Below are 23,848 nucleotides of genomic sequence, written 5' to 3'. Positions count from 1 at the left end.
CAAAGAAGCTATGCAGTTATATTAGTCATGTATGGAAATACAAAACCTTTGAAAGTATCACAATGAATTGCTTTACCCCTAAAAAGTTGATGTACTCTCCAATTGCTCGTCTCTCTCCCCCCCTTCTTTGCACTCGCAGGTCCAGGCCACCGTTGTGGGGCTCCTTGCTGCAGTAGCAGCTGTCGTTCTGGGTTTTATATCTAAAGGACACATTGATCTGGAGCAGGCCGCAGTTCTGTGTGCCAGCAGCGTCATGACTGCCTTCATAGCCGCCCTGTCGCTAGGTAAGCAGTCAAGGCAGGTTTGCAGTAGTTTGCCGTTTTAAAATAATTCTTCCGACACAGTATTATTGTCAGTTGATTGATAGAGCTGAGACAGCTATTCCAATGGAGTCATTACCCTCACTTTGGCCTCTATTGAAGCTTGGTGTCTCTTATTGTGTTCTTTTTATGGTGTTTGTAATATGGTGGCTTCTTGTTGCAAATGCTCGAATATTATGTTTTTTGGTAGCTGCTCTTCGGTTTTAATTGCCTGTCTTATTCATGTGTTATCCAGGATGGATCAGCCAGATCTGTATTTGCTTTATTATTGAAGCGATGGCACATCTAGCATAGAGCCGAGCTTTGCGAGCAACACAAAAACGAAACGTGACCCACATCGTCTGGTAAAGGAACCACACAAAATGATTGGAAGCTCCATAAAATGCGACAATAAAAGATGTTGGTAATTTGAAATGCAATTTTAAGCTACTTGCTTTTTAAAAGCAGTGGTCACGGACTGGATTTAGTTGTCATTGTACATTTTTCTAATGACAATATTAATCTCACTCTCTCAGTCTCTCACTGTCTCTAGGTCTGGTCATGATTGGGGTCGTTATTGCATCCAGAAAGGTGGGAATTAACCCTGATAATGTGGCCACGCCTATTGCAGCCAGTCTTGGGGACCTGATAACCCTTTCACTGCTGGCCGGAATTAGCACTACACTCTACAAATATAAAGGTAAGGTGGTTACCTGGTTAACAGTAGGCAACTGCGTGGTCTTAGTTTCACTGTACAGCTATGGCCAAAAGTTTTGTATCGCCCTGTAAAATTAACTAATTTTGCTTCATAAAGTCGAACGAAACCTACTGAATAACGTTATGTTAACATATTGGATTACACGCCACTGAAAAATGTGGCATTTTGAAATCTAACATGAAATACTGTACTGCTATTTTGGCCTCCAGTAGACTATTGCGATATCATTTTGTGGTTTCTTTGATTACAGGATATTAAAGATCTAAATTATGTTCATATAGTTTTTTTTATTTTTTTATTTTAAAATTATGTCAATGCTAAGATTCTAGGTGATGCAACGATTTTGGCCACGTTTTGATATAAACAGAATTTTTGGAGTTAAATTGATTATGGACATAGTTGAAATGTTTGTCTGCTTTTACTTATGAGTTTGATTGTGGAATACTTGTATTTGCATAGAACCACAGTTTACCCAAGTCCTGTTGTGTTTTTGTTGTGTTTGTTTCAAAGTAAGTACACAAAAATATTATTATTAATTATTTTATTTGAAGCTATTACATGAACCGATAGTTTTCTTTCTGTAAATTGGTGTGAAATTAGTATGGTGGTAGGTTTTTGGTGCTTATGGCCCATATATATTCTAGTATATATTATACATTATATATATATATATATATATATATATATATATATATATATATATATATATATATATATATATATATATATATATATAAAACCTTTTTTTTTTTTCTTCCTATAGTACCAACTTAACATAAAAATATTTTTATAAGCTCTTACAACTGTTTGCCACTAGGTGTCAGCCAACCTTAATTTGTGTCAAAGCTTGTTCAGTAGAACCTTACCAAAGAAAAACGTTGCAAGTTAGAAAAGCAGACCATTTGAACCAAACTAAATTGACATCATGATTTAATAACATATTGAAATATAATGCTGATATATTTTAGTTTAGTTTCACCATCCTAACACTTGTGTTTGCTGTTGTGGTCCCTCAGATATCTCTTACCTCTCTCCCCTGGTATGTGCCCTGTTCATTGTGCTGATCCCATTCTGGGTGGTCATCGCTAAGAGAAGCCCTCAGATCAGGAAGGTGCTGAAGTCAGGTTGGCAGCCAGTCATTGTCGCCATGTCAATAAGCAGGTAGGGCCTCTGTTGTGGCCTTGTGATATCTGTGTGTTGTACTGTGGTTAGTTAGTTTGGGAAAGTTACAGTGCCAATACACAAAACTCATCAAAATAGCTGGAATGGAAAAAGCCAGGCACCAGCTGTTTGGTTTGTGCATGCCAGTACTGGAAAAAAGTATGCAAGAAAGCACTTTATTATTTTTTTTATTTTTTAAATTAGGATTTTTAAAATTGCTTATTTTCCACAACGTTTTGAACAGTTGCCTTCCAATACTACAGAAAATGAGGTTTTAGTAATAGTAATACTAATTAGTAATACTAACTGCTTTTCTTTTTATTTTATTATTATTATTATTATTATTTTATTATTATTATTATTATTAATAAACTTAAAGAACAACTCATCCTCCTTAGATTGATTTTTGTATAATTTTCTGCTTCAGTAAGCGCCTCTAGTTACTTTTTAAAACTCAGAAGTTTAAAACACTCCTTAGGGCTAAATAGAGCTCTCGTAATCACGCCTATCTCATCCAGTAGAAACAGCACTACTGGTAATACTTTGCATAAGTTTGGGGCTGTTTCACATTCAAAACCAGCTGTTATACCCAACCAACACACAAATAGGTGAAAAGCCTGCTTGTAAGATTTTTCATGAGAACCGCTTAATCTGTTACGATGAAACTTGGTTAGGACATTCTTTAGCACAAGGTATTCTGGGAATTCAGTGCAAGGAGATACCTCAAATGCATACAGTGAACTACATTTTCTCGATACCTATCATTTTGTATTCATAGACATGAGGATAATGAACGATATTTACAGCAGACACCATTCAGCATCTTCAGAAACAGCTTGACAGCAATCGACGGAGCAAGTAGCCTGAGGAACCACAGCGAGCACCAATTAAAGAGACATTGTGCTTTTGTGTTAGTCTTCTCATTATTTTTTTCTGTTTGTTTTACAGTATTGGCGGTCTTATTTTGGACAAAACTGTGACAGACCCTGATTTTGAGGGAATGGCGGTCTTCACCCCAGTTATAAATGGTATGTATGCTGGCATGTTTCTGTTTTAATTCTGCCAGAATGTGGGAGACTAAGGACTTCTCTGTACATTCAATGCGATCATCTCATTTTCCATCCGTCCTGATCTATGGTGTGGCATTAAGGAAATGTTTACAAATACACTAGAAGTAATTCTATACACACGGCGATGCATACACAACATTGACCTAGCACATGGTAACGCTTTACTAATGTGGGTCAGGGAAATAAATCAGCAGGAACTGTTTCTCGTCGGCCTGCTACAGTGCCCCTACTGGCCAGTGCCGGAGTTGGCTCAAGCAGACATCTGCTGGCCTTTGTCCTTTGTGGGCCAAAATTCGCTACAAAGCACCTGGGTGTAAAGCGGCAATAGGCTTGTGGGACACCCACTGACCTTCAGTCATCTCAGGCTGTTGCTAGGGGGTACAGTGAGGAAACATAAATGGACATTGTAAATGGGGGTGAAATAATTGGACAGAAAAGTGTAAAATTATATTAAAGTCTAAAACTGAACATTCACGTTGATTTGATGTGACAGATGGATAAAGCTCTGTCTGTCAAACTGATAGTAATGGAACAATATATCAGTATGTCACACACTGTGTTAACCGAGTGGGAAATGTCAGACTGTAGTTTAGATGAATACAGTGGCTTGTCGAAGTTATTACATTGGAACAATATGTAGTCTGGTTCACATTTCCTTTCTCATAATTGCTATCTGTTCCTAGTTTATACAAGGTTTCTCTATTTAATTTGCTCTCACAGTACATCTCCCCTCCTGTGTTTGAATGCATACAAGTAAAAGACATTGGCATTTCTATCAAAGGGACTGCTGCAGGGCGCTTGAAGCCTTTCTTTTATTCAATACATGCCTATAAAATGATTACTTGAAAAGGAATGAAAGTATAAACTGAAATACTTACAGAGATCGGTTTAGTCTTTCTAGTCCATTTGCTGCTCCTGTAAATCTGAAGGTCTTGCAAACTAAAACTTATCACAGAATGTTCCAAAATACCTGATTAAAGAAACGCCTGCTATTGATTTAAGCAGCTGACTGACGAAAGCATCTTGCACCCTTTTCATTTGTCTTGTGTGGTGGCATCGGATCATTATAGGGTTATGAGGATTACAGTAAAACAGCCATTATTGTACTGTGATGCCTTTGTGTGGTTTCTCAGACAGTCTGTGAACTGATTTATATCACTGACTCCTTTTACAGGCAGATACATGTGAACTAGTTCATTGTGTATACCTGGATCACGAGTCGTTGCTATGTGATATATTGTGATATATCGTGGTTGAGCTTGTGTATTGATATATGGCTCACAAGCCCTAAATAGCTTATATTTCACCAATGACCAGGCCAATTGGTTGGATTGAAAAACCTGTCCCTCCTCACCTGACGTTATATTATCCCTGTGGCAGCGACGGCCCATTTGTTCTCTGGGTGTCTCTGTTTTAATCATTATTTCTTTTAGTGTGCCAAGCTGCACTATACAATTGATTATTTATTTATGTATCTGTCTGATTGGCTCCAGTAAAGCAAGATTTTACTTAAGATCATCAAGAACTGATGATTTAGATCAGGGAGTATGTCTGGCTTCATCCCAAAAATAAAGTATCCTTGTTGACTGATTTTCTTTTTTCTTTTAAGGGGAATAAATGTTGTACGCACTTTGAGAGCAATGATGTCAATTCAATCTACAGCTACCAGGTGTAGAAAATAACACTTAAAAAAACAAACCTCTATAGAAACATCTGTATTTTACAGTATATCCTCTTTGCACTGCAATTTCCTTCTGTATTAAAACATGACATATATATATATATAAAAATCTGTCACATTTACATATCATCACACTGAACAGCTCATATGACACTACCAGCAATGGCAGCGCACGGATCACATACAACACAGTGTATGAAAACTTTGGTAGGATCTACAATCTCTTAACTAATCTTCTCTGTTCAATAATAAACTAACGTTGCTGAAGAGACTGATCATGGCGGATAAATGGTTAGGGTAGATACAGGACTGATTACTGTAATATATACACACACACACAGAGTAATCCTTTACATATCCGCCCTCACATATATTAACACAGCAGTATTTTATTTTATTTTAATATTGTAAAAACAAACCACAGCAATTTTAAAACATATATTCTGCTCACCTCTACAGCAGTTTCATTGCTATACCTTCCCCCCTTCCCCCCTTCGTCTCTCTCTAGGCGTTGGAGGTAACCTGGTTGCTATCCAGGCCAGCCGAATCTCCACATACCTCCACTTGTGGAGTATGCCTGGGGTTCTGCCCTACAAGCTGAGGCAGCACTGGCCCAACCCCTGCACTACCTTCTTCTCCTCAGGTCAGTGGACCAAAGCATCAAACACATAATGGAAATGCAGGGAACAAAAGTATGCATGTTGGATATACAGCCATTTTGTCTGGTTTCACTGACTTTTCTTGGTACAGTCTTGCAAAGTTAATATTCCTTGTTTTTTCCTTTTTCAATTAATTTCTCCGAGATGTACTGACAACCATGACTGTGAAATTAACTACAGTCATAGATCAGCAGCAAAGATATGAAGGCTGTATAGTTTGGTAGAAAAATCTACAGTCTATATATAAATTACACCTAAAGGAACTGAAGACAAATATTATCAAGAATGCATTTGATGCATCACTTACAGCACATCCTGTTGTACTTTACTTTGTGACCAACCTTTATGGATTCTTTATGTGTTAAAATTGTAGCCAACCTTGATATTCCTAACAGAGCTGAATCACTGTGCTGCAGTAAAAGCGATGTTTTATCCCTTTTGCAGGAGTTAATTCCAGATCAGCCCGTGTCCTGTTCTTGCTGGTAGTCCCTGGTCACCTGGTGTTCTTGTACACCATTACCCTGCTCCAGGGAGGCCACATGGCAGTAACTCTCACCTTCGTCCTCTTCTACTTGACTGCCGCTCTCCTTCAGGTACAGAACCACAGTGACCCCCATCCCCTCTTCTTGAGACTGCCCCTTACGTTCAGTTTGGACACGATCTGAAGAGCTCCTACTGTTACAACCAGCTTTCCGTAAAGACCTGTCAGACCTAGCTGATCGTAATCTGGTATAATAGAAACAGCTATTGCTTCATGTGTAGGTCAACTTCGTGAAAAAGCAAATGCAAAAATTAAATTGGAGACGCATCAACAAATCTGAATAATGTATCTGCAATCAAAAGTTTGAGCTCAGGCTAAGGGTAATGGTTTTGTGCTTAGCAGGTAATCATCAAATATATTCAACATCATTTTCCTGTAAAACAGGCAAATACTGAAACCTCATGCCCTTTGTGCTTTAGACCTGCTGTCTACATGTAGTATTATTAATTAATAAAAAACGCAGTTGTATTTTCAATACTGTCTACAGTCATTGGGGTGGTCTAGAATAAAAGCTTTAATAAAAGCTTTAAGAGAGCTCTTAATGCAGCCGTAAACTATTGCATTTATTAGAGAGCACATTTCTTTTTTGGGGTGGTTGTGGTCTCAGGTCACACATCAGATTAACTTATAGCCATGTGCTTTTTAGTTCAGTGGCACCGTAGCATTTCCACCATTAAAGAGGACAAACATAAGAACCAATGTGTATAGTGCCTAAACAATGAAATAGCAAATCTATCAGAACTGTAGGAACAGTACAGCCATTTCCCCTAACCCAAAACAGAAACAGGAATTGTAGATAAAAGGTATAGCTACTTCCTTCCTACCCGGATATATCTAGTTTATATATATATATATATATACACACACACAGTGTAGTGACCATGGGCTTATATGCTCTGCAGTATGTGTATTGAATCTGTGTAAATATTAAGTGGTGGTATTTATGTTTATGATATATTAAAGAATGTCTCTAAATATATGTAAAACCATACATGCGACTTTGCGTTACGGGCAGACAGACAGGTTGTCATCATAAATTCAATAGCCAGTGCTAAAAGGGATGGGGGCTCCTATTTGAAGTTATTTAAGCGGGTATTAAATTGAGTAGCCCCCATGGTGAACTCTACCATTGAAACACAGGATCCCCCCATGCTTGTTTGTATTGTTTTTGCTCAGGTGGGAATCCTGCTCTACGTGGCGGACCTGATTGTTCGGTTGATGTGGCGGAAGGGTCTGGACCCTGATAACTTCTCCATCCCCTACCTCACCGCGCTGGGAGACCTGCTGGGCACAGGCTTCCTGGCGCTCTGCTTTCATCTGGTCATACTGGTCACAGGAGTGGACACCGAGCCTGGCAACTGAGTCTGCCGTCCTGCGTCTCTGCCTGTGTATTCACTAGAACACATTTTACTGCAGTCTCATTTGGTTAGCTATGTCAAAAACAGCAAGTAAGTTTTGTCCTTTTTTAATTTTTGTTAAGATAGGTTTTCTTCTTAATGTTTTTCAAGCCATTTCATTTTGTCATCTTTTTTTCATGCTTGAGGTCTGATTTTAAGATTAGTTTACAAAATAACATTTCAGAGCAACAGTACGTCCCTAGGAATAAGAGTTCCATTCAATCCCACAACTGTAGCATATTTAAAAAGTATAACATTTGAAATCTATTTATTATTGTCAACTCAATGAATCAATTACAGAACTCTGCAGAATCAAACAATTATAATATTTATCATTCGTTTGTGATTCTCAACATAATCGAAATTCAACGCCACAGCTGTGCACTTATGAAAACCCAATCTATCCAAGTCATGAGATGTTAGTGCCTATACACTGTTGATGTGATATCTGAGAGGCTTTAGGGGCTCCATCTAGAGCTGCCTTTCGTGGCTGGCCTGTCTTGAGTCTTATAGTTCAAAGGGAAAGTCTCATTTGTGTGTTTAAAATGTAATTTTGTGTATGTACAACTTTCAGTTGCAAGTGCAAATAAAATTATTTAAATATTTGTACTTGCCATTTCCAGTTTTGTTTACTAGGGTGTTGTGCACTTAAGACAACACGGGAAGTAGAAATAAGTCTATAGCCCTAAAACCTGCGTGGGAGTTTGGATGGAACCAAACTAACATGTTAAATCTAATTTAATTACAACAGATTTGGTGTCAAATGATTTGACGACTTTGAACTGTTTTTTTTTATTTATTTTTTTTTTTTTTAATGTGGCGTTTCAGTGCTTTTTTAAATGATTCAAAATGGCCTATTGTACTATGTGGTCAACTTCTATTTTCGCATCAGGAAAAAAGAAAAATTTAAACTGGGATCAAAATGACTTGTTTCTTGTAGTCTAGCCCCCATTTCCCATAAATTAGGTGGCAAGTTGCATCAACATGAATTATGAAATAATGTAGAGCGGCATTAAAACATGAGCGAGAACTGGAAAAAAAAACAAAGACCCTAATAACATGTAACATAAAAAACAAACAAACACTAAAATCTTGTATCATTTTTTTTATTTAACAAAAAGTGTTTTGAGGCATTTCAGATCTTAAGTGCATCTACCCATTTGCAAATATTTAATTAAAACAAAACCATATTGTCTACTTTGTAGTTATGCACTGTTAACATCTGACATGCTCTCCAGTTCTGCGGCTAGGATGAAGAAGTCAATTAAGCTTCTTTTACTGGAGGGCTTGGGTCAGTGTCAAGAAATCCAATACTTAGAACAATTAATAAATAAAGCTGGGACCGTGTAGTATATATATATATATATTAATCTTATATATATATCTACTATATATATATATATATTATATAACTTTCCACATATTAATAAGTTGGCAGTTAAATTTCAGGCAGTTAAAAGGTGAAAGCAAACATTATAAAGTTAGACTACTCAGAGCGTCTCTATCCTTGAGTGCAACTACAACCATTGTAAATCAACCACTGTCGTCGTGAATCTTTAACCATTAGCTTAGATCTCAGAAAACCATTTACCTGTAGCAGTAAGTAACCAGACTGATACAGAGCATGGCTGAAGAGGGGCAGCGTAATCCATGTGCACAGGGAGCTGCTAATCAACAGCCATGCAGAAGGGGACCACATGTGCACACTAGCATCTAAAAACATCAAAAGAGTAAACATCAAGAAAGGCTTTGAAATATGATATACACTTACCTGCTGCTTTATTTGTGGTGAACTTTTACAATAGGACTGATTGCATGCCTTAAACTTCTACTACATAAAGCCATTTGATAGGTATATTAAATACATTTAAAAAAAAAAAGTAAATAAATGCATGTGACATACTGTAATTGCCTGACAATTAAGAGGTGGTTACATTTGACACTTGCAAAATTGTTTTTCAAAATAGCTGGAGGCAACATATTATTATATTTCATTTCCATAAATGAATTTCAAACTTCCTGAGCTCTAGTTCCAATAGAGAAGCCTGGAATCAGAGTAGGTCAGTTATTTTACTCCATTGTAATGGTAATGTAAGTTAAGAAGGACGGTAGCAATGTAATTCAGTAATGGCAGAGGTGTGTAAATCACTTTGGTGTATTTTAAAAGGGTCACCAACAGAACATGTTGCTTTTGAATATTCAACCTATCAAGCTACTTCTAAGCCAGCACACACACATACAGAAAGTCTGTACAATAAATCGCAGGATAAAGTTACAAAGTTTTTATCTATATAAAATCGAGAGTTTATCACGGTTATAGGTAAATGCAAGCGTCTTTAGGAGTCTGAGTGTATGATAAAACTTTGGTGAAGCCTGGTGAAAATTCAAACCAGTTATGGTGTTTGCCATGGAGTGTGACAGATGTGATCAATTTATAAAATTCTATGTTTGTTTTGGCAGTCATTTTGTCAAAGTAGCCATCATGGGAATATGTAGGTCAGTTTGTTTAAAATTACTAATTTATCATAATATACCATCCAGAGATCCCTAGTGTTTGCCAATGGGGTGTCAAACATACCAAACTGTTTACATAGTTTTGAGATCCTGCTAGCCACAATATCCAGTGGTGATAACAGAAACCACTGGCTTTTTACTTTTGCCAAGCTTGGAGAGATAGGGTCATCCTAACCTGGAGCAGCTCCTTTAGTGTAACCCTATTATTACATATACTATTGCTGCCCCTGGTTTGTATAGTATTACTAAAAGCAACTTGTACACATTATTACACAAGCGTTTAGATGAAGACAGTGATTATAGTTTAACTGGTGCAACACATACTTTGTGACCTCTGTATCACATTCTGTTGCCATCTAGCGTCAGCCAATGTGCTTTTCATTTAAAAGGTGTCGGCCAAATTTGTTTCAGGTTTTCTTTTGGTAACCGGGTCAGTGGCTAGTTAGTTTCAGTAAATATTACAATATAATCATTTAAAAAAAAAAAAAAAAAAAAAAAAAAAAGTTATGGGGTTTGACCCAGGCTTCTCAAATGACCACAAATGTTCAAACATTGTAACTTCCTTAAATAAATAACATGTTTCAGCCACAGAAAATATTTACCTCACCTCTTGAAATTGTCTTTCCGCCCCCTTCTCCAGTCTTCTCTGGGGGTGGCAATTGGAATGCCCCCGTCTCTCTCGAGCGATGTCCAGTAACTCTTTCGGTTCCCAAACAGTCGTGAGTTCCAGAATGAGGATTTCTAGTGAGATGGGAATTCTGGCCCAACGACGACCAAAAAGGAAATACTTACAATACAGTACATTTGCAGAAATGAAAGTGTCTATTACCACATTCTTATTTTTTATTGTTAAATACTATTTAGGACCCTACTTTTATTTTGTATTTATTATTATTATTATTATTATTGTTATTATTATTATATTAAAATGTGAGCACTCTTTAAAGAATATTTTAATATTTAGCACATGCCATAAACATACTAAAAGGCTGAAGTTGTTTAAGTGGGCCTACATAGGATTTGATAAGAAAAATGAGGCAACAGCCACGCTAATTGGAAATATACCCTATACTAGTTATATTAAAAGGCAAAACAATTTCTATAGTAAATATTCATTTTTGTCCATCAATTGTAAGCAAAACCCCCATCTATCTTACAGACTTTCCTGTACAAATAATTCTAACTGGTTTAAAAGACCTCGATTCCAACCAACAATGGATTTCCTTGTCTCTTCATTACTGTTTTAATCACATAATACATTGGCTTGATAAACTCCTCTAACGCAACTGAGATTTGATAAGTGAATACAGTACAATTTCAGTTGTTTTGACTTGATAAAATCTTATCAGACTTGTCATAAACATAATAGATATTAATAACAACCAACAAACATAACAAGGGGGGGCTGTAAAAAAAGCCCAGTGTTGAAAACATAAGCTGTATGTTGTTGGTGGTTTCTCTAAAATCTAAAAATATTACTGGAACAAACACACATTGTGTGCAGGTAGAAAACACTTAAGGGAGGAATCAGTGCCTGTAGTTAAAACTATCCTTACTGAAAAACTGGCTGCTTTACTGACGCCTCTGTCAATTATTTGGCTGAAACTGCCTGCTCAATGGAGAATTATTGTTTAATTGGATTGAATCTACATTGCCAAATGGAAATTACTGGACACTTGGGTGGGGGCAGGGGTGTCAATATATGTTTTACTAGACACTTGAGAGTTTTAATAGGTTTTATTAAAAAGTCCAAGACATAAACCATTTTAACTTTCTTTTAAAAATACACTCTTTCATTACTTCTTTTTCATAAAAAGGGCACATTTTTATTTGTTTTACAATTATGTGACTAGAGACCTCCCTCTGTGTTATGAAGTAGAGTTTGCTCCAACCGATTTCATTTTTTCAACTGAATTCATGCTTGGAATCACTGGAACACAACTTTAAGACAAGTACCTGTATTATTTAAATTAGAACAACATCAATACAAATACTATTAACGTCCAGTGATTTTTCAATAAACAATTACACACAAATGAATATAATTAAAAAGATCATAATTAACCACATGTGTCAAGTCACTGTGGCCTGCATCAACTGTATACTGTAGGGCAGGGCTTCTCAATCTCAGTCCTGGGGACCCCATGTGTCTGCTGTTCAATTAAGTTAAGTAATTAGTTCTATTAAGGGTCTAGTTAAGTAACTGAGAGCTCAGTTGGAATGAAAACCAGCAGACTTGGCTCCCAGGACCAGGTTTGAGAACCCCTGCTGATTCTTGGCACTGTAGATTACATCACGGAATTCACCAATATATAAATCCAAGTATCTTGACTCTGTTTGTAAACAGGTCAGAGTGTCTTTTTTTTTTTTTTTTTTTTTTACATTTGTAAATTAATACATAAAATAGCAGTATTTTAACTTGTTTCAACTGTCTCTAAACCATCATTTCTGAAACGTTTGAAATTCACAGCATCCTTGTTCAATAAATATAATCCTATCCGTAACATGGCACAGCATTCCAAAGGAAATAGTATTTCTCTGTCTCTCCTGGATCTATAATGTATCTCACACACACCCCTTTTCCCAAAGTGAACACTTTATCATTAATCGAAATGTATAAAAAGGCCATTGCACACCAATCCATCATTAACAATCCGTTATCCATGATGTTGTGAGTCAAGTTTATTGCACATTGAATATTCAGACCAAAGATGACTGAAGTGGTGTTATCGATATATACAAATTGGATAAGAAAATGGATGAATGGCCTTAAGCCTAGAATTGCAGTAAACTTTTTATTTTGAATGCTGAATTGTATGCAGTATTATATGTGTGAGACACACACACTGTATGGTTGACGTGAAAAAATGCTGCAGGATGACACACCATCAAAATGTGTTGTACTTGCATTTGCTGATGACTAGAGTTCATTTAGCTAAGGCTGTACAAAAACCATAGAACCAGAGCAAGACGTAACACATATTGCACCCTCCATTGCAATATTATTAAATCTTACTTTGTCAATGTAAATTCCAGGCAGTCACTAGAACATTTCTTTATGTTGATCATATAGAAAGGACAGACTGGCTTGACGAGTGAGAGTCACTGTATCTGGAGCCTCCTGAAGATAGGTATCTGTCTGCTAAAACAGCCCTGTCTTTAATAACAAACATCCTTCACAAGTCTTTAAAACTAACCTTATTGGAGTAAAAAGCAAAAAATAAAACTAGCTGTCTGTGCACTTTGACTTTTGAATAATAAAAAACACAACTGAAAAAAAATTGAAGAAGTAATTACACAAAGACACCTTGTACTTTTAAACTAGTAATCACATGAATATTCTCATTTCAAATTGCAGCTCAGCCACTGACTTTGTAATAACATCCTGGAAAACAGCCCTCTATCCAGACACAGCTATGTAAGCGTGTTTATGAACAATACTCAGTTTAACTGAGATCTGATTAAAAAAATGAAAAGGAAACTACCACACTCTATGGTACGTTTTCTTAAAATGTCATCTCACTAGTATAAATCTCCTATTGGTTTATTCAGTCAAATTCTCTGCAGATGTTTCGGGTTAGACTGTCATGCTTACTAACTATTCCAGCAAACAAATCTTCTAAAAAGGCAATGCGAGGTGGGGAAGGATAATAGCGTGCAACACAAATAGTCTTCCTCCTAGTGTGCAACACCAATATGGTTCCTCATACAGAAGCTGGAATATTAAGTAAGCATGGCAAATTATGATCTAAGCAGAAACAACGAGAAGAGTACAGACCACACAATATGATATTCAATATAAGAAATGAAACGTTAGGAACAAGACAGCTTGTGAAGGTTGTAATCTTTTCCATTTGTTTCATAACTTGCATGTATACATTGTACAGTAAAATATAACATCTTCCTGGCAAATATTTAAGGACTAGATCTGCTGTTGATGTATAGTTCCTAATGCACATTCCAGCAAGGGCTAACAAAATAAACTCTTATGTCCTGCCAGCAACACGGTCTACAAAGATTTTTTTTTAAAAATCTAGTACTGTACTTGCCACAGTATAACAGACAATAAAACAGAAAAGCTGGTCTCCTTAAAAACACTAAAATCATTCTACTGCCTCCTCTGATGTAGGTAAGCTACTCGGTATGTACATTTACCCTCACTAACTGCTGATGAAGCATCCAGCATGGCATCTAATTTAATCTTATATATATACACACACACAAACACAAAAATGGTCCATATTTGGTGCAGGAAAACTAATGTCTTGAATAGTCTCTCCATCATACCTAACTGCTGCTGCTGCTGCTGCTATTTCCCCCCTCACAGAAGCACAGCTGGCTACACTATTGTGCACAGTGCAGCTAAACTTGATATGTCTTTGCAACTCAAGCTCATGAGCAGTTTAGAGTATGTAACTAGTAATAAATTAAATCTGTTGGAATGGAAGTAGACCTTAAATAAATATGTACATTAGGGGCCATCTGCAAACTCGCAGAGCAGAACTACGTAAACCTCCAGCATTATATTCTGTGTGCAATGTTACACATAGATACTTTATAAAAAAAAAAAAAAAAAAATAGCCTTTGTTGAAGTTCTACATGTGTTGGGATGGCACACAATATGAACACTTCATCTTTACTCTGCTAATGTCTGTTTTTGGGTTAGATGCTCCCCATCTTACATACTATACATGGTCTATTTTGTGTGTGTTTATTCAATTAATAAAACTACTATAACAATAGGTTTGTGACGTATTGCACAAATGACATTATTTATATTTAGAGTCTTAACATCCTGCAAGTTACCATTTTAAAACTTCCAGTTTCTGAGGAAGGCATGTCACAATTCCTCAACATCAGAGTACACAGCCATCAACACCACCACCACAAATACCTATCATTCATTAGGTAAAATAAAACACTAAAAAAAAAGACAATGCTTCTCATCGAAAGTTCAAGTAGGTTGGTAAGGAGTAGTTAAACAGCAAGAAGTCCATTTTGTACAAATTATAGAGTTTCTTCTGGTAGAAGGGGCTGATTTTGTGGAAGAACTGTGCGGTCATGTCGTCCGTAGTTCTAGTGCTCTTGGAGGAGGAAGGGAACTGGACTCTATCGCTGACCCCCGCCAGCTGCAGGATGTAGCGGGCGTCCTCGTCCAGAGTCTCGTACTTGCCCACCATGTCGTAGTGGATGATGCAGGGGTGGCAGAGCGAGTGCACCCGCTCCCAGTGCTCGTTGAAGGGCTCCTCACGCTGGGTGTGGGGATCCACCAGGTAGTACACAAACTCCTCAAAAGACACGTCGTCCCCGTGCTCCAGAGCCTCGTCGCTGGGGTCTGGCCGGTGTCGCTTGACAATCTTGGTCCCGTAACGCTTGTGGAAGGCCGTGTTGTACTTCCGGGTGAACTTGTTGCGGTAGGCCGAAACCAGCCGCTCAAACGGCTCTCGGACGAACGCGAATTTGAGGTAGTTCCTCAGCCTGTGGTTGATCTCGGATGTGCTGTACTCTGAGAGTGTGCGCAGGTTTGAGGGGACGTGGGCCTCATTGGCGGGGATTTTCAGGGGGTCCCGGTATTTGCCATCACCTGTCAGCACCATCAGGACGCGCTTCCAGTTGGTGCAGGCCACCTTGGGAACGTAGCAGTACAGTAGCCCATGGCGGTCGTCCACGATGAGGTGTTTGAGGTCATCGGGGGTCAGCACTCTCCTTTTCCTTGTGTAGGCCTGGCAGGTCCTTTCCAGCAGGTCTCGCCGGTTCTGGTGGGTCACCTGGATGGCCGATAGCTCAAACTGGAGGGAAGGGGAGAGAGAAGGAGGAAACATGCCTTTCAATTAGAAGTCGTTTACAATGAGATTGCTAACCCATTAACTCTTTATTGTATGTTGTACACAAGTTTGGGTAGGGGTGTAACAAGACACCAATATCATGATACAATATGTATCACGATATGCAGGTCAGGATGTCACGATCAAACAATCGTTCATTATTTTTTGTTAAACAATAAAATCAGATAGAGAGAGTGTGTATTCATAACAAATGTTAAACCCCTAGTTTCGGATGTACTATACAATTCCATACTATAAAGGCTTACGTTCATATGCTTACGTAAATGTATGCTTGCAAAACCTGCTCTACACAAGTTATCTCTAAACATGGCAAGGCTGATAAACAACCCAAATAAACAACTTTCCATCCAAAAGACAGGCAGAACTAAAGGAAATATTGACAAAAGCAAAAACCACGGCATGAAAAAATAAAAATAATTTATAATGGACTACGATAAAAAAAGGGAACATGACTGCCTGCCAGCGTTGGCCTACATAAGGATTACATTAAGAGAGAGAAAGTAGCCAAGTGGCACACATCCTGAAAGAAGGAGTACAGCAATCCTGCCATTATATCAGAAGCAAATGGTGGAAAAGGAAGTGCAGCATGTTCCCAGTATTAATGAAAAGCACGACTCTGCACTACAGCCCTCCAGATTGTGTTCACTGTTAAATAAAAACCAAAATTATAGTTATATTCTACTTTTATTTGCGTGAGAGGTAGGGGGCAGGTAGATTTTTCTAGCATTTTGTCCCTTGGACAACAAGTTTGTTTCAAAAATTGCACACCTCTGCTGAGGTAATCTACAGTACTGAGCAGTTTCTAAAGGCAACTTCTGACTTATCGCAGGAAAAATGTTTAAGAAAACAGGGTGATTTGTGGTATCACGAAATTCCTAATACAGTACGTGATATTCCCAAAACACCATCAAATTCTTGGCAAAACAAAAAGCTCTTTACTGTATTCATGAATTTTTTCTGTCATTTTTTTTAAACAAAAAGGAACATTGTGTAACCCATTGAAGCAATGTCTTGTCATGCTCGCTATTACCATAATTACTCTGTTAGTGATCAAAACATTTTCTAAAACAATAACATAAAATAATAAGTAATATTTACGGAAATAACAAAAAAGAAGTAAAATCATCAAAACAAAATCATTGCCTCTATGAGGGGGTATAATGTAAGAAGAAAGGCTCGTAAACATGAGTAAAGTAAAGCTGGATAAGGACTTGTAAGGTAAAAGGAACACTTGGTGTAGGGAGAGAGTGGTTGTAAAAGTTGTATAAATTAGGTTCTCTTCACATTCCTATAGAGAGGAGGTAGATCCGGCAGCAAGAGAAGCACACTGCTAAGAAGGGGGAGCTGCACAGCAATGTACTCCCAGTGGGATGCTAGTGTCTGGCTGCAGCTCTAGTCGCACATGTCTGAAATTTACTTCAGGGTAAAGAGAATGGGGCTTCAACCAACACAGGGGGAAATTCTTGCCAAAAGTGAATAGACAGCAGATGTTCTTAGATGATATCCCCTTGTAGAAAATCAAAACTCCGGTCTTTGCAATCCCAACCATATATCTGTTGTCAAAAAAAAAAAAATACTCACGTGCCTATTGGTCAAAACAGAGTCTGTTGACATTTAAAATTATTACAATGTGTGTTTTCATCTTTTTCAGACAGAAATAAAGTAACTAACAATACATTTTTCACAACCTTTGGACTGGCATTCATTATATAAAAAGTAGTTTGGATGAATTCCATATGTTTCCCTAGCATATGTAAATCATTGTAGACATTTTCAATAAAAGTATACTTTTGAATAGGATTTTTTAGGTGTGTATCGATGAGGACGCCCCTATTGAAACTAAAAAAGTGGCCGACAGTCTTGTACCATAACATTGAATAGGTTTATGAATCCTACACCCTGCCAGTCACAGCTGTTTATTGTGAGCACCAGAATTCCCCTGGACTGCATCAATCACAAAAGATTGTTCGCACAATCCAGGGGCTCGCCAGTGCTGTGAAGTACCCTGGCTGTGTATAGGTTAATCAAATCAACCTGCAAATCAGACATATTGACCAACTCCACAATTGTTCCCCATCAGAACAAGTCTCAATAATGTGTGTAATATCTAACAAACTGTACTAGGGGTCACCTATTCTCCTAAGATGATTTTGTCTTATTGTGCCAAGGAAGTGTTGTCCGTTTGCTTCCAAAAAAGAGCATTACCATGAATTTCACTTTACAAAACAAATCTTCTGCCATAGACAGGGAAGCTTAAATAATCCCAATATCCAAATACATATCTAACATATATCAAAATATGAAAATATATTTAAAAGTATTAACCACCACTTTTTTTTTTTTTTAAGTTTTGAAACACCTAAATATAGTTAGGGTATGCATTTCTTTATATAGAACCTCAAAATAAAACAGTTGTTCTGTTGAAATGTTGTGTATTTTTTTTTGTGAAAGGAAATAGAAATAACTACAGAAATAGACCACACTATTTATTTTGTCTCCATTGTGTTAGGTCAGCATACTCAACATTTAATTTAAAATACTCTATGCTTTACAATATATCAGTTTTTTTTTTTTTTTTTCCATTCAAAACAATGACAATGGGATATAATACTGTAAAAAAAAAAATGCTTATTTATTAAGTTCCGTCATTAAAAGGATCTTGAACGAATATAGGATTATCTAAAGAATGGAATAGCTACTGTGACCCTCTATACTGGACTAGGGTATTGGTATACCACAGATATCCCCAATGTTTAAATGCAAAACAAAGTATTCTTGTTTTAATGGATCTTCATGAAAATCCTCATACAGTACTTAAGGTAATGTTTTAACTCTTGCATTGTTTTTTAAGAGATATATACCCCCCCTTCCCCTCTGATGTTTTGAATTGAACTGTTGACACAGCACTGCTTCCTGTTGTATATGTGAAATGTTTTAGGCAGGTATTGAAGATAGTCATGATCTTTAAAAAAGTACTACAAACTGCCAAAATCCCACAACCCACCCTACAGTACAGCATCTGAACTCTCTGGTCTTCTCGCTGGCCAGATGGGCTCCACACATTTGCTCTGCAGGAAGTTGGGGTTAGCAGCCAAATACTGAGATCTATTCATAGCGGTACCCCATCCTTTCAGTGAAGAGTCAATACAGACAGAAATTCAGAAGCTGAACAAGTGCTCCATAGTTAAACACATCCTCTCACTCCCTCTTTGAGATCACCTTCCAGGCTTTTTAATAACACCCAAATTAAAGAAAATGTTTTGAGAGAGGATTTAAGGAATTATAGTAGAATAAAATAGTAATTTTGAGAAGTTTTACTCTGTTAAGATTTCCCTCCAACTGTAACAATTTGCCGGTACAGTCCTGGATCTCTTACTTTGGTACCAGATCCTTACAAATTGGACCGAATTTTGAAATCCACCCATGTCCCGAGTAGGCAGACAGTGATTGTGCTTTGTTATGCTATAACCCGTCAAATTATATAACTAGCTATCCAATTATTAATATACTTTTTAAATGAACTTCATGCTTTTCACTAGAATTTAAAAAACACAACACCTTACTAAAAATCACAAGGTATTCAGCTATTGCATCTATAAACTAAACCCTCTCCATGAAATAAACACTAACCAATTCTGACAAACATAATCCTGCCTGTAGCGGTATTTTTTAATGTGCAGTTTAAAGCCAAAACTACCTTAAATTTGCTCTAACCTAACACCTAGCACATTCACAGTGGACAAGAGGCAGAACTGGTCTCTGTTCTCCGAGATCGGTAACCCGCCCGTTTCTGCTCTAGATTGCTCGGCGTAAAAGCGATTCTGTCTTTGGTGGATTATGCTGAGTTACACAGTTTTGAAGGAAAGATTGTGAGAAAGAAGCTTGAGTGCTCTGAAAGTTATTACATCCGCCAATTAAAATATATAATTAGTATTCCATGTCATAACATGTGTTTCTGTTTATATGAATCGCTAATGAAGGAGAAAAAAAAAGACTTCAAATGAAAAAAATACACATTCACTTTTGGAGAAAGGGTATGAAGAACCAGATGAAAGAAGCTTGGAGACAAATGTGAAAACCATCTGTGCAATGAAAGCAAGAGCGAGCATTGCCTGGCTGTAACATACACTGATTAGTGGGAAACTAAGAAAAGATGAGAAATAAAATATATACAGAATTAACAGGGGGTAAACATGTTCTTACAGCATGATTTGGCCAACATTTCTTTACTGTTAATATAATCTGAGGTTATACAACTATTGACTGCAGTTGAGGCTTACAATGGAAAAAAAAAAAAGGTTGCCCAGACAGACACTGGAGGCCCAAGGGAAACCGTTTTCAATTATTAGGTAAAAACTTCAGTAAATACCTGTTTTAACAAACTTGTGTTTATTAAACTCTTATTACAAATTATTCATCCAGAGAAATCTGTGATGCTGCGACAGGTCTGCCATTTTGTTTGTAGTCGGGTGGTGTCAAAGGCTCTTTGATTGACCACTGTTTAGTCATGTGTTTAGTTAATGTGCTTTGACCGAAGAGAAGCTGCTGAGATGAAATGACTCAGGAAGTGAAGCAATATCAGACTTCTTGAGAGAAAAGCCTGCAAACGTTCTTTTACTAAGTGTAGTAACAGACACCGTGACTGAAAAAGGAATACAATACTTTTTTTTGTCAGAATTCCACAATTGAGCCTACAGTATGTGACAAATGGATTACCAAACAATTTTAACACTTTATAGAAGTATTTTGTTAGCTACCCCTGGACTGTAAATAGCAAGAGACTATTGTTTGAACATTTATTATACAGCTTAGACTACATTGTTGACAGTTAGGTAGCTTTAGTTGTAGCGGCACAAGTTTTTTCCTTTTGCCACCGAGTCACTCTGTGAATCAAACTGAAGTACAGTAGATACAAGTGTGGAATTCATTCTGTTCTTAAAGTAACACTTTTTAAAAACAGGTTTGCATGTTCTGTTCCTTTAAAAAAAAAAAAAAAGCCTAAAATCCTTTAACTGTGACTCAGAGGACATTAGCATCCTGGCAACCAGATTTTAATCTATTCCCAGTAGTGTGACACATTGGCTACAAATGACATTAAAAACCATGGAACTGGAGATCAAAAAATAAAAAAAAATAACAAAAAATTTAAAAAAATCTGAGAATGTCCCAGCTGGCTGAGGTTTTAACACATAAGAATTTCATTTTAAACCGTATATTTTGCACATTTCCTTATTATAGAATTTGTAAAAAAGCAAATCAGATCTGACAGTGCTGTTTTTGAGAATAAAAATGGAGGTCTGTGTGCTACCGCTCCCTGGAACCAAAGGCTAGCCCTGCTGGTGTGGGGTTGAGCTTCTGCCTGTCCTGTGAGCAGAGCAAAAAAGTTTAAGAGGACAGAGAGTAGAAGATGCTGGGTCTGACTAGGCCACTCACTCACCTAACTGGCCCCCCACAGACCACCCAGACGGCAGTTCTTTAAAACAGATTCAGCATGAAACTATTTGCGGTTGAACAAAGTATAATTCGGCTTCTCGATGTCAAGTGGTTTGCAAAAAATGAAAAAAAAAGGAATGGCTTCCTGTAAAGGAGAGTGCAACATAAAGTAAGTTTCCTCTTCAGTGCTCGTCTCAGATTTCACCTGTCTTAATCCTGGGCTTGTTAAGCAGCTTGGGACAATAAATGAAATGACATTCAGTTAACAGCAAACTTTCTATTATGAATTAGGAGGAGACACAACCAAATGTAACTCCTATTGCTTTAACTCTGAAAACTGTTTGTTTTACAACAGCTCTCAAATGCACACCAAGGGTGAAAGGGCATTTTCACGTTAAGCCCCCAGTGTTTGGAGCTCCCTCAGCCAGGCTTGCCAAGCCTCTTTCAATCCTTACATCACATCAGAATCAGAATGCAAGTCGACACCTAATAACAATGAAAGCTGCAGAGCAGTTAACAGGACCATGGAAAGGTTCTTCAAGAGGGGGAGGGGTCTGGCCACAAACCTCTGTATTTGAGAAACACGGGTTTAGGATCTGAAGAGTTCATTTCAATTTTACAAAAAGCAATTTAGTTCAAAGAAAAAAAGCAACAGGGCCACGCTTTCATCCTCACTTTTACAACAATAATTATGTAGACAATATTTTCAATACATGCCAAAAGGCACCCAATCTTCTAAGATGTTAACCCATTGGTTAACAGTAATGGTGAAGTACTAAACCAGGACCCTGCTCTTTTAAATCACTTTCTAGTTGGATAGAGAAATAAATGAAAGAAGGGCACATGGATATAGTGGACTTCATTATTATTATTTATTTAGCACAAACCTTTATCCAAGGCGACTCAGAGACTAGTAAGCGAGTCATTTTCTATTTAATGTAATTGTAATTATAATTAACTCCAGGTCTGCCTAGTGTATGCATGGTATACAGGCATTAATGCACCCCACAGAGGTAGCCACAAAACACAGGATTTGGAGACATTATATTGTGTTTAAATGGTTCAGTCAAAGTGTTGCAGGTACAAGGAGGAGGATCATGCTATAAGTACCAGCTTGGTGTTGATAAATATTTGAATCCTGGTAAAAGGAGCAGTGTGAATCTGTGTTAGTGTTTCAGTTTGCCCACCTGGTCACTGTCATAGAGGGTGTGGAGTGGACTTCTCCCAGCTTTCCCTTGCCAGCTGTTCCAAAAATGTCCTTGTTCTGCAGCTGAAATAAAAAAAAAAAAAAAAAAAAAAAAAAAAACAGAAAATTAGCTGCTGCTGGTTGCTTTAGAATGAAGGGTTACTAAGCATTCTTTACAGTGGAAATGTTTTTTTTTTTTTTTTTTTTTTTTTTTTTTAAAGTACTTGAAGGGAAATAGAAACAAAAAAAGGGATTGGTAAAGGATTTCCTGTATATTCACAAATGTTGTATCTGCCCCATGTGTGGTTTTTGATTTACTGATTCAATAGAGTTCAATCTATCAGGGATCAGAATTAAAAGAATGACATTGGAATGCATATACCAAGCTGCTTTAGAATTGGACCAGGGCTTGTCTAAGCTAGACAAATGCGTGTTATGCAAACATACATTTAAATCATCCCTTATATTAGAATCATACTACATTGAGATCTGTAAGCAACTTGGGTTAGTCTGTTCATCACCTTGATTTATATAGTTTGACTATCCTTGGCAAAATCCCTAAAGTTCATACAGAAATTGGAAAAAGAGGCATTCGGTTTTAATTCTCTGTGGTCTTGTAATAAACTTGAGGATGAACCAAACTCAGCGTTCTGATATCTTTAAAGAAGTTTAAAACACAAAATGGACATTTTTGAACGATGCTCCTAAATTGTTTGTTTATTTGTTGTTGGGTTTTTTTTTTTTTTTTTTTTTTTTTTTTGACATCTTATTGACCAGGTCTCCAAGATTTCCACAGGACTTTACTGGTTACATAATAATACAAAAAATAAAACAAGGGTTAGCACAGCTGATTGGCAAGTGGGTTGCAGTGGGAAAGCTGCATTTTAAAATTGGATAGAAAAACAGGAGAGTGTCTTTCACGGAAACTAAAATAAACACATTTTAAAAAGGACCGTCAACCTACAGTATCATGTGGAAAAAGTGTGTTTTAACAAGGAGAAAAAGTGTCAACTGAAGACACATTTCACACCAGTTAAACGCTTCAGCCTCAGCTCTTATTGAAACACCAGGGCAAATTTTGTCTTGATTGATTCATGTTTCCCCCTCTTCTGACATTTAGAATCTCTTCTCAGCCAAGGAGCAAACTGTGCAGCAGCTGATGCTGAAGCAGTCATAACAGACTGAGTTCAAAGGAGTCCCTGATCAAACAATTATAGGCCAGGTCTCCACAGGAGCCAGTTCTGAAGAGCCAAATTTCTATGTGTCCTAGCAAAGATAGAGTGCATTGATTTGGTGGCAACGATACACAATTTTCTGTAAATTCTGAATTTACCTACTGACAG

At 37.2% G+C, this 23,848-nt stretch overlaps 2 protein-coding genes across 6 annotated transcripts in view; one reads left to right on the top strand and one right to left on the bottom strand.

Moving 5' to 3' along the window:
• LOC121298004 (solute carrier family 41 member 1-like) overlaps positions 1-23,848 on the top strand; it is a 41,435-nt gene that overhangs the window by 10,678 nt on the left and 6,909 nt on the right. For 4 of the 5 annotated variants that reach the window (XM_041224686.1, XM_041224685.1, XM_041224687.1 and 1 more), the window contains 7 exons: positions 140-284; positions 853-999; positions 2,034-2,178; positions 3,127-3,206; positions 5,438-5,572; positions 6,033-6,181; positions 7,306-8,131. In XM_041224686.1, the coding sequence (XP_041080620.1) occupies positions 140-284; positions 853-999; positions 2,034-2,178; positions 3,127-3,206; positions 5,438-5,572; positions 6,033-6,181; positions 7,306-7,491 (987 nt within the window). In that variant the 3' untranslated portion in view covers positions 7,492-8,131. Of the gene's footprint in view, positions 1-139; positions 285-852; positions 1,000-2,033; positions 2,179-3,126; positions 3,207-5,437; positions 5,573-6,032; positions 6,182-7,305; positions 8,132-23,848 lie in introns of those variants that run through there. The other variant, XR_005947254.1, reaches the window with a different exon arrangement.
• The window catches only part of LOC121298006 (carbohydrate sulfotransferase 11-like), a 44,047-nt gene continuing 31,153 nt past the window's right edge, over positions 10,955-23,848 (bottom strand). Inside the window, exons 2-3 of the mRNA XM_041224689.1 lie at positions 22,507-22,589; positions 10,955-15,829 (exon numbers count right to left, since the gene is read on the bottom strand). Of these exons, the coding sequence (XP_041080623.1) occupies positions 14,984-15,829; positions 22,507-22,589 (929 nt within the window). The 3' untranslated portion in view covers positions 10,955-14,983. The remainder of the gene's footprint in view (positions 15,830-22,506; positions 22,590-23,848) is intronic.

The sequence above is a fragment of the Polyodon spathula genome, chromosome 23, assembly GCF_017654505.1.
Source record: "Polyodon spathula isolate WHYD16114869_AA chromosome 23, ASM1765450v1, whole genome shotgun sequence".
In the NCBI taxonomy this organism is placed as follows: domain Eukaryota; kingdom Metazoa; phylum Chordata; class Actinopteri; order Acipenseriformes; family Polyodontidae; genus Polyodon; species Polyodon spathula.
Note: the sequence above shows the minus strand (reverse complement) of the source record. Positions and strands in the feature narration are given on the sequence as shown.